This window comes from Suricata suricatta, chromosome 7, assembly GCF_006229205.1.
Source record: "Suricata suricatta isolate VVHF042 chromosome 7, meerkat_22Aug2017_6uvM2_HiC, whole genome shotgun sequence".
NCBI classification, from domain to species: Eukaryota; Metazoa; Chordata; class Mammalia; order Carnivora; family Herpestidae; genus Suricata; species Suricata suricatta.
This window is the reverse complement of record NC_043706.1, coordinates 100663722-100676031: the sequence shown is the minus strand read 5'-3', so window position 1 is coordinate 100676031 and position 12310 is coordinate 100663722. Positions and strand designations below refer to the sequence as shown.

The 12310-nt window shown below is 36.8% G+C and overlaps 1 protein-coding gene across 1 annotated transcript in view; it reads left to right on the top strand.

The window, feature by feature from the left end:
- The window catches only part of LOC115295316 (amine sulfotransferase-like), a 12388-nt gene extending 343 nt beyond the window's left edge, over nt 1-12045 (top strand). Inside the window, exon 2 of the mRNA XM_029943214.1 lies at nt 11741-12045. Within this exon, the coding sequence (XP_029799074.1) occupies nt 11741-12045 (305 nt within the window). The remainder of the gene's footprint in view (nt 1-11740) is intronic.
- The last annotated feature ends 265 nt before the right edge of the window (nt 12046-12310 follow it).

The following is a 12310-nucleotide window of genomic DNA, read 5'->3' as shown; positions in this document are numbered from 1 at the left end:
GTTTAACATCCTGTTAAATAATGTCTTCCTCAGTGTACCTATCAGTTACTTTTGCTGTGGTCATGGAAATGGAGAAAATATTGAAGTAGATAGATTGAAGAAGCCCTGTCAAACACTAAATTGCTGAGTGAGCTGGGAAAGGATGCAAGAATATTTATCAGTTAGGCAGCTACTTCAGACATATTGTTGAAGCTGTATTTAATCATTAAGTGCACGAGAAGGAGGAAAATTAACATATTAAGTACCATAATGTGTAGTAGTCTCACATTGGGTCACACTGTATTTTAGCCTTCATTTCAGACTAAAACATATATACATGTATGTCTATTCAAATCATTTGCTCATGTTTTAGTCAGGTTTCTGTTATTTTTTTCTATTGTGTTTTATGAGTTCTTGATATATTTTGGACATTAATTCTTCATTTGATAAATAAGTTTCAAATATCTTCCCATTTAATGGGTTGCTTTTTCATTTTGTCGTTAGCTTTCTTTCCTTTACAGAGGCCTTTGAGTGTGATGTTCTCTTGATTATTTAGCTCTTGTTGCATTTATCTATGGTGAGATATCCCCACTCCATACAAAACCCTTGCTAAGACTGTCTTCAAGTTATGTTTTCTTCTAAAAGTTTAATGCTTTCAGGTCTTATATTTATGTTCTTGACCTGTTTTGAGTAACTTTTGTATATCTTGTAGCAGAGTGATACAGCTTTATTCCTTGCATGTGGCTATCCAATTTTCCCAACACCTTTTACTAAAGAGAGAGTCTATTCTACCCTCATTGTATATTTTTGGCTCCTTTGTTGTAAATTAATTGACCATACTGGTGCTGGCTTACTTCTGTGCCATTTTGTTCCATTGATCAAAATGTCTTTTTTTATTCCAATACCATACTGTTGTGATTTAATTCACTTGGTAATATTATTTGTAACCAAGAAGTCTGATGCCTCAGGATTTGTTATATTTTCTCCAAATTGCTATTCGAGATCTTGTATGCTTTCAAATTTAAGGATCATTTGTTCTCTTTCCATGATGAATGCCATTGTAATGTTGATAGGAATTGAATTGAATCTGTAGATTCCTTTGTGTAGCATGGACATTTTAACAATGCACTTTCTTCTAATCCAAGAGCATGGAATGTCTTTTCCTTTACTTGTAGTTTCTTCAATTTCTTTTAGCAGTTTCTCTTAGATTTCATTGTACAAGTCTTTTGCTTCCTTGGATAAATATATTCATATATATGTTTATTATTTGTGATGCTATTATAAATGGGGATGTCTCTTTCTCTTTCTGATAGTTTTTTGTTCTACTATAGAAATGCAATTATTTTTGTATACTGATTCACATTCTGTGACTTAACAACATAACTGACTTCACTCATGAATTCTAACATTATTTTTGATAGAGTCTTTGGGATTTTTCAAGTATGCTATCATTATCATCTGAAAATAGAGACAGTTTTATTCCTCCTTCCCGGCTCAGAGGGCTTTTCTTTTTCTTGCCTAATTGCTCTGTCTAGGAGTTCCAATAAAATGAGTGAGAAGGGACACCCTTACCCTGGTTTGATCTTAGATGAAAACATTTCAGTTGTTATCCATTGGGTATGATGGTGGCTATAAAGTTAACATAAATGGCATACTGTAACTTAAGATATGTTCCCCGAATACATATTTTGTTGAGACCTGATATCATGAATGAATGTTCGGTTGTGTCAAATACTTTCACTGCATCTACTGGGATGATAATATGGTTTTTATAGTTCATTTTCTTATTGCAGTATATCACTCTGAAATGGGGGTTCTGATGCATGCTAGTATCTTTGGATTAAATTGTACCTGATAATGGTGGATTATCCTTTGAAAGTATTGAATTCAAATATTGAATTCAACATTTTACTAATATGTTGAGGAAGATTTTTGCATCAATGTTAATGAAGATAATGGCCTCTATTTTTCCATTATTGTAGTGTCCTTGTCTAGTTTTTATCACATATTCTGGACCATGTAAAATGAGTTCAGTTAGAAGTTTTTCTTCTTGTCAATTTTGAGAAGAGATAGTTTAGGATTCATATTAATTCTTTCTAACTTTGTTAGAAACTTAGGTTTTTTTTAAGTTTATGTATTTATTTTGAGAGACAGAAAGAAAAAACATCAAAAAGCAGAAATAGATAAAACTAAGCAGGCTCCATGCTGTCAGTGCAGAACCTGAAGAGGGACTTGAAATAACAAAATCTGAAGTCATGACCTGACCAGAAATCAAGACTGAGCCAAACAGCGACCCCCCACCCCCAGAAAAAAATAGTTGTTATATTTTTACCAAAGTAAGACTGGTTTTCTTGGTCATCCTCCATATAACAGACTTGTTCCTGCCTTAGGCTCCTTGTACTCCTAATTTCCCTATACTGTAATGCTCTTCGCCCAAATATGTGCATGGATTACTATTTTATTCTTTTAGGTCCTTGTTAAAAATTATATCTCACGGTAGAATTTTGGATGAGTATATTTAAATATTCAACCCCACTGAAAAATTCAACAATCTTCTTTGCTACTCTTATTTCTCTCTCTAATATGATGGTTATCACATTAAAATATAACACATGTGTACTCATTTACTTTGTTTCTTTATTTCAAGGCCATAATTAGGTAAATAGTTCATTAAAAAGAACATGTAGGGTAAGCTAAGAGGAAAGACCTCAATGAATTCCACGTGTATAGGAGGATTCAACATAAATTTTAGCGTGGTCCATCTATTATTGGGGAAAGGACAGTATGTAGAATGTTGGGAAATCTCAATCACTATATGCAGAAAATACAGCTGGATCCATAACACCAGATAAAAGAGTAAACCTCAAGTGTACTAAGACAGTAAGATTAAAGATGAAACTATACAACAAATTCTATTAGAAAAATATAGAAAAAAATAATTGTGACTGAACAGTGCTGAAGAACTTGTTAAACAATTGTTCAAAGAAGAAGGTTCAAGATGGCTTTCTAGAATCAAGGGTACTAGAATGTTAGGAGGTCCCCATGTTTGCCTCGTTTCTTTAACATAGCTAGAGAAATATTAAATCATTCCGAATACCCAGGAAATAAGTTTTCAAGACTAAGTGAACAAACTGCACAACAGAGGGAGAAAAGAGGCCACAGCACATAAGGTAGGAAGTGTAGAAATTGATTTGGCAATAAAAATATTGTGGGTCTTCAGAAGGGTGGGAGCCCTGATCAGGGGGAAAAGAGAGAATGATAGAGAGATAGAGAGAGAGGGGGGAGGGTGCAGGGCATAGTGCAAGAAAACACTTTCTTAAAGCCCTTGACTGGAACTACTAGATGGGCTGATTATCACAGGATTTTTACAGTTGCAGAACTCAAAGTCTGAAGGCTTCAAATTACCCATTATCACCAATGGGGAGTCTGGTGGGTGTAAAGGTACTCCTGTGGAGAAAGAAGGCAGAAGCCCAGAAGTAGGAAGTGAGGCCCAAGGATCTTCTGTGTTGCACTGGGAAAGACAGTTCCCATTCAGGGAGCACATTTGCTGGTGGCACTGACTCCAAGGGACAAAAGAACCTGCACACAGCATTTCTTTGACAATTCATCAGCATACGAGCAAAGGCAGCCACTGGGCCTGGCTTTTTGCTGTGCTTTACCATACACACCAAGCCACTGTGCATTTGTGATACTGCCCTGGAACAGACTGGTACCAGCTGGTGTGAGAGACCCTCGCCCATGAATCCTCCGTGAATCTATGCTATATCTGTTTCTAAAATTTAGAGTTTTAAAACCCAGTCAGCATGCATGAGATAAAACACGGAGCCCTACACTGCTAGGTGGGCAGATGGCTCAGACACAGACTGGATGAAGGCACGAATCTGGGGGATGCCTTCAACAATGAAGAGAGATTGTTTGCTCTTCTGTGAGAGTTTCCAGAGCAGGTGTGGGTATGAATTTCCCTCTCCAAGGAAAAAGGAGCTGGTTGACACCATTTTCATCTCCAACCATCAGTACAGACAGACTACAGTGAGCCACACAGCACTCATAGTGGAGGCTTCACCTGCTTACAGAAAGTCCCACTGCCCTGCAGTCTGCAGGTGCTTCTGTCCAAGGGCAAGTGTGCCTGAGAGGCAGAGTGGCAGTAGACCCTCTCCCAGAAGACCAGCACAAACCCCCACAGGCACCAAGTCTACAGATCAAAGGGTGCCTCAGAGCTTCAGATCTAGTGGAAGTTGGAACTAGCCTCTTTAAACAAGCAGACCAAAATATATCTAGTTAAAACTCTCAACACACTGGAAAAAATCAAAGTACTCACACTAAAGGAAAATTGTAACTCCTATGGATGACTGGCCTGAGGGAAAGAGCAATCAAAACACAATAGCAGTAAGTACACAGGATACACAAGAAACATTTCCTGAAATGTCGGTACCTGGATTTCTTTATAAAGCAATTTTTCTCAGGGGCAAGAACCATAACAGGCCTTTCTAAGTCATGGAATAAAGACACCTAGACAAATGCCAAGACAGAAGAATTCATCCCAAAAGAAAGAACAAGTGGAGGTCCAGGTGACCAAGAACCTAATCAAAACAGATATAAGTAATATGTCTAATCCAGAATTAAATTCAATAATCATTAAATTACTAGCTGGGCTTATGGAAAGGATACAAGGCACCTGGGAACCCCTTATGTCAGAAATAAAAGACATACAAACTAGTCAAGCTGAAATATAAACTGCTATAACTGACATGTGAAACCCATAGGATATAAGGACCATAGGATGGAAGAAGCAGAGGAATGAATATGTGATATAGAAGCAAAAATTATGGAAAATAAGGAAGCTGAAAGAAGAGGAAAAGGAAAATATTAGATCATGAATGTAGACATAGGAAACCCAAAGGCCTGAAAAAGAGTTAGAATATTCATATCATAGGAGTCTTAGAAAAGGAAGAGAGTGGAAAAGGGGTAGAAGGCTTATCTGAGTGAACTCTAACTGAAAGCTTCCCTAACTTGGAGATGGAAACAGATATCTAAATCCAGGAGGCATAAAGAACTCCTAGAAAAATCAACAAAAGCAGATTCAAACAAAGATACAGCATAAAAAAACTTTGCAAAATATAAAGATAAGGAAAAAATTCTAAAAGCAGCAAAAGAAATCCCTATCTTACAGAGAAAGACAAATAAGGTTAGCAGCAAGCTTATCCATAGAAAGTTGGCAAACTAGAAAGGAAAAGCATTATAGCCAAAGTCCTGAATGGGAAAAATATGCAGCCAGGAGTACTCTATCCAGCAAGGATAGCGTTTAGAATAGAAGAAGAGATAAAGAGTTTCCCAAACAAAATCTAAAGGAGTTCATGATCACTACACCAGTTTTGTAAGAAATATTAAAGGGGACTTGTTGGATAGTTAGGAGAGTCCGAAAACAAAAAAGACTCAAAGGAACAGAGAAAATCTCCAGAAACAGCAACAAAACAAGTAATAAAATAGATGACATTCATATCTATCAATAATCACTCTAAATGTAAATTGACTAAATCCTCCAATCCATAGAAATAGGGTGTCAAAATGTGTGAAAACCAAACCAATCAAAACAAGACCTATCTATAGGAGACCCACAGGAACTCATTTTAGACCTAACGACATCTGTAGATTTTTACATTTTTTAAAATGTTTTTTATTTATTTTTGAGAGACAGAGAGAGACAGCATAAGCAGGGGAGGTTCAGAGAGAGAAGGAGACACAGAATCTGAAGAAGGCTCCAGGCTCTAAGCTAAATGTCAGCACAGAGCCCGATGCGGGGCTCGAACCCACGAACCGTGAGATCATAACCTGAGCCAAAGCTGGAAGCTGAAGGCTTAACGGACTGAGCCACCCAGGCGCCCCAAGACATCTGCAGATTGACAGTGAGGAGAAGGAAACCATTTATCATGAAAACAAGGGTCAAAAGAAAGCCAGAGCAGCAATGGTTTTATCAGAAAATCTAGATTTTTCAACCAAGACTAACAAGAGAGGAAGAAAGTTTCTAGGTCACAAATAAAGGTTCTATCCAACAAGATATAACTATTTTAATTATGATGCCTCCAACTTGAAAGCACCCAAATATATAAAACAATGAATAACAAACATAAAGTCACTTATTGATAATAATACGATCATAGTAGGGGACGTTAATACCCCATTTACATCAATAGATCATCTAAGTAGAAAATTAATAGAGAAATGATGGCATTGAATGACACACTGGGACAGATGGATTTAATAGATATATCCAGAACATTTCATCTTAAAGAAGAAGAATACACATTCTTTTGGAGTGCACATATGACATTCTCCAGAAAAAATCACATAAGAGATCAGGAATCAGGCCTCAACAAGTACAAAAAGATTGAGATCATACCATGTATATTTTCAGATCACAAAACTATGAAACCTGAAGTCAACCATAAAACAAATTGGAAAGCCCTCAGCTACATGATAGTTAAAAATTATCCTACAAAGCATGAATGGATCAACCAGCAAATTAAAGAAAAAAAATTAAAAATACAGGGATAAATGACAATGAAAACATGATAGTCCAAATCTTTGGGATGCAGCAAAAACCAACATAAAAGGGAATATATAACAATACAGGCCTAACTCCAGTGGTCATGAAAATCTCAAAAATTCAATCTAAGCTTATGCCTAAAGGAGCTAGAAAAAGAACAAGAAATAAAGCCAAAACCAGCAGAATATGGAAAATAATAAAGATAAGAGCAGAAATATATGATATAGAAACAAATATTTGCAAATATATCAAATGACATATTACATTAATAAAAGAAAAACGAGAATCATATGATCTCAGTAGATGCAGAAAAAGTATTTGACCAAGACAAATATCCACTTGTGATAAAATCCACAAAAATGTAGGGATAGAGGGGACATACTTCAAAATCATAAAGGCCATTTATGAAAGACTCACAGTTGATATCATCCTCAACAGGAGAAGCTGAGGGCTTTCTGCTAGGGTCAGGAATGAGACAGGGATGTCCACTGTCACACTTGTTATGTAACATAGTACTGGAAGTACTAAACCCAGGAATGAAACAGAAAGAAATAAAATGCATCCAAATGGCAAGGAAGAAGTTAAAGTCCCACTATTCACAGATGGGATGATACTCTATGTAGAAAACCTAAGAGACTACATGAAAAATTTTCTAGAATTGATACACAAATTCAGGAAAGCTGCAGAACAAAAATCAACATACAGAAAACGGTTGCATTTCTATACAGCAACGATGAAGCAGCAGAAAGAGAAATCAAGGAATCCATTCCATTTACAAAGGGCTAAAAGATCTGGACTCTAAAATCTTTAGAATAGTTATGAAAGAAATTGAAGATGACACAAAGAAATGGAAAATATATTCCATTCTTATGGATTGGAAGAACTAATATTATTAAGATATATATTGATACTACCCAAAGCAATCTTCATATTTAGTACACTCTCTATCAAAATAACACCAGCATTCTTCACAGAGCTAGAATTAACAATCTAAAATTTCTATAAAATCAGAAAAGATCCCCAATAGACAAAGTAATGTTGAAAAAGAAAACCAAAGCTGGAAGCATCACAAGTCTGTACTTCAAGTTATAGTGCAAAGTTGTAGTGATCAAGACAGTATGCTACTGGCAAAAGAACACATAGAACAAATAGATCAATGAAACAGAATAGAAAACCCAGAAATGGACTACAACTATATAGTCAATTAATCTTCACAAAGCAGGAAAGAATATCCAGTGGAAAAAAATACTAACTCCTGAAAAAGTGGTGGTGAAAAAACTGGAAAGCAACAAGCAGAAGAATGAAACTGGACCACTTTCTTACACCATACACAAAGGTAAATTCAAACTGCATGAAAGACTTAAATGTGAGACCAGGATCCCTCAAATTCTAGAGGACAACCTGGGGAACAACCTCTTTGACCTCAGCAAGAGAAATTTTCTTCCAGACACATTGGCACAGATAAGGAAAACAAAAGCAAACATGAACTATTGGGATTTCATAAAAATAAAAAGCTTCTGCACAGTGAAGGAAACAATAGCAAAAATAAAGTTGGCCTATGGAATAAAAAAGACATTTGCAGAATACCTGTCTGATAAAGGGTTAGTAAACAAAATTTATTAAGAATTTTTCAAAATCAACACCATAAAACAAATAATCCAGTGAAGAAATGAGAATTAAGGAGGAATGAGTATTGTCCCTGAAACACTGAGATGGCTAACAGATGCATGCAAACACATCAACATCACTCATCCTCAGGGAAATACATATGAAAACCATGATGAGGTTCCACCTCACACCTGTTAGAATGTCTCAAATGCACAGTGCAGGAAACAACAGATGTTGGCAAGGATGCAGAAAAAGAGGAACTGTCTTACACTGCTGGTGGGGATGCCAGTTTGTGCAGCCACTGTGGAAACAATATGAAGGTTCCCGAAAAAGTTACAAATAGGACTACCTTATCACCCAGCTTTTGTACTACTAGCTATTTACCCAAGGGATACAAAAATATTTATTCAAAGGGGCACATGGACGCCAAGTTGAAAGCAGCATTATTGACAATAGCCAAACTATGGAGGGATCCCAAATGTCCATTGACTGATGAATGGAAAAGAAGATGTGGTGTCGAGGCGCCTGAGTGGCCCAGTAGGTTGAGCATCCAGCTTTGGCTCAGGTCATAATCTTGCAGTATCAGGGACCGAGCCCCATGTCAGACTCTGTGCTAACAGCTAACTAAGAGCCTGAAGCCTGTCTTCAGATTCTGTGTCTACTTTTCTCTCTGACCCACACCTGCTCTGGCTGTCGCTCGCTCGCTCTCTCTCTCTCTCTCTCTCTCTCTCTCTCCCTCTCTCTCTCTCTCTCAAAAATGAGCAAAACATTTTTTTTTTAATGTGGTATATATGTATAGACAATTAACTATTACCAGCCATCAAAAAGAATGAATTTTTGCCATTTGTAACAACGTGGTTGGACCTAGCGTGTACTATGCTACGTGAAATAAGCCAGTCAGAGAGAGACAAATACCATATGATTTCACTCATACATGGAATTCAGTCAATAAAACAAATGAGCACATGGGAATGAGTTGAGGTCAGAGAATAGAGGGAAACAATCCAAAAGAGACACTTACTGATAGAGAATAAACTGAAGATTGATGGAGGGAGTTGGGTGGGAAATGGGTAGATAGGTGATGGACATTAAAGAGGGCATTTGTTGTGATGATCACGGGCTGCTATGTATAACTGTTGAGTCACTAAATTTTGCTGCTGAAACTTATATTACTCTATGTCAAAAGATTAGAATTGCAATAAAAAAACCTGAAACAAACAAAAAATAAAATACAGGCAAAAATTTAATAAATTCAATTACATCAAAGTCAAGAAGTTTGGATTTTGCTTCACTAAAAATCATTTGGGCAAAGCTACTAGTGGAGAGAAAGAGAGAATATATATCCTATGACCGCAATGAAAATATAATTTTTATCTATACATATATTAGGACTACAAATCAAGTATGGGACAGCATTCTGAGGAAAAAAGAGACAAAAAATGATCTGAAAATTTACCGAAGAAAACCACCTTCTCTACCAATACCCCAAACCCCCAAATTAGTAGACAATGGTATATTACTTTATATCTACTATGCTGACAAAAATTAGAAGATGAGCAAATCTGAATATGGCCAGGAGAGCACAGAGATCTATATGCATAAGCATTTTGCCCTGAGAGAACAGTTTGAAGCAGCCATTGGTTGGAGACCAGTGTGGTACCACCTGGACAACTGAAATGCAGACATACCAGGCGTTTCCTCACCTGAATATTTGAACCAAGAAAATCTCATACAGGCACATAGCAAACATGAGTGAGGATATACATGGGAGTGTTGTTTGGGGTGGGGGGTCCACTTGGGGAAAGCGGACAGATCAGTGTCGAATGCACACCCAGAAAGATGGTATTTGTCAGGCACAATGGATCAGATGTGGCATATAAATGAATGTTAAACCAGGGTGCACAATGGAAAATGGAAAGAAATGATGCAAATGGATACAAAATAGAAACATGAACAACACTACACATTTCATAAGAGTACTTTCCAATGAGGAATGTACTTTAAACCCCAAAGCCTCTTGTATGAAGAGGGGTTAGTGGTAGGAATGAAAACAGCAAATGAGAACAAAGGGAAAAAAGACCAGGGAAGCCCTGCAGTGAGTCAGTGATGTTAATATAGCAACAAGTGAAGTAAATAATTTGTACCCCATTTCACTAACAACTAACAATCAAATGGGCTGAGAATAAAAAAAGGAAACAAGGAAGAAAGGAAGGAAGGAAGAGGTTAGGGAGGAAGGAAGGAAAAAAGAAGGAAGGGAGGAAAGGAGGAAAAAAAAGATTGGACAAAGTTTGAAAGAGGGAGTGAGAGATGAGATGTCTAAAAAGTTTTTGAATATTTGAATCTCTGCAGAGATGTGTCAATCACATGGTTGAATCTCTGCAGAACTGTGGCATGATTGATAATCCCTCAGCCCCCCTGAAGCTCAAGTACCTCCTGCAGAAGCAGTATTGGTTATCCGAGAATGATAAAAATTTGTAAGAAACACATTAAGAGCTTTAGAAAAAGGAGTCTTCATTGAATTTCAGTTCCTGCTGAGGTAACTAGTAGCACATGTGGTCATGTTTCCCTGGGCAACACTGGAGGACTATGACCAGCAATATGAAGGTCCTGGGAGAAGCAGATACACCCCAGCTGTACCTGCCAGCAAGGCATGTATGCACAGCAATGATCTTGCTCACCACGGGCTGCTGCTTAGCATGGGTGTTTGGATGGTCTTAGGAAGGAAAACTTGGATGGGATTTGATGAGGGACCAGTGGTTTTCTTATTTCAGAAGTTGATTTGAACATTACTGCTACTTGTGACTTTTAGTTGGGGTAGGTTTTTTTAAGTTACTGCCTGGATATATCAGAACCATGACCTTTATAGAGAGTATGTTTTAATCTTAAGAGTCCCATATAGGAAGCATGAATAAGAATTGTAAGAAATCTAAAGTAAACAATTATATCCACATATCCTGTGACAAATGCCCGCTTTTAGTGGGAATTAAAACAAATAGTCATCAGAATAATTGCCCGCTTTAGTGGGAATTAAAACAAATAGTCATCAGAATAATTGGTCACATACCACAGAGAGCAAAAGGTCCAACTTCAAACTTATCTTTCCCTTCCTGTCTCCATGTAGGGCACAGAGCCTCCTTTAGGGATTTATAATGAATACTATTTCCTAGGGTGGACATCATGGGCGCAGTAGGAAACATGGGGTAGGTGGGAAAGATGGAAAGTGACTCTTTTGGTGGAATTCCTATTTCTTGGCTTATATTACCTGAAGTCATATGAATGTGTTTGGGGAAGGATATCTAGAGCTAGCATAGAAGATCATTTAAAAATCCTACATATGAAGCAGAAGAAAGAACAGAAGAGTCATAGAACCAATTAGTGGGACAAATGCTCACAGACTTTCAATTGGAGTATCTCCTTACAAGCAAAAACAAAGAAAATGTTTGTTTGGTTTTTATCATACTGCATTTTTTATATATTGAAAATTCCATTCTGAGGAAAGTACCATTATACACGTTAGAGGAACAAACTCTGAAGAAAACACTGATGGCACATCTATCTGCATTTGGGACAAATTTGTACACCATTGAAAACAATATTTTTCTTTTACAGGAACCGTCTGGTTTCAGCAGATATTAAGTTTGATTTACTTTGAAGAACATCGCAAAAAGACTGGGAATCTGGACACAATTGATCAAGTCCCCTTCTTCGAGTACATCAGTCCAGAAAAAAATATTGTCAAAAAAACAACTACTAGTCTCTTTGCTACCCATCTCCCATACTACTTGTTTCCAAATGGGATGAAGAACAAAAAAGCCAAAGTAGGAAATGGACTATGGCTGTTGAAAGATAACTGCTCCTTTTTCATTATTTCATTTCCTTTCATTACTTTGACACTGTACTCATCCAACTGTTAGCAAATGTCACATCTGACATAGTTTAGTTTTCAATAGCCATTGTATTCTTAGAGGATCTGATTTTCTTATTATACCTTTGTTCTCTAATCACATGTGGAATACAGTCATTAAAAAGAAGAGGGTATATATGTGTATATTTAATTCACTTTCTAATGTAAATTATAATACACTATTTAATATTCCCTTTCATTTTTAAAATTATTTAAAAAGTTTTATTTATTTTTGAGAGAGAGAGAGAGAGCATGAGTAGGGGAAGGTCAGAGAT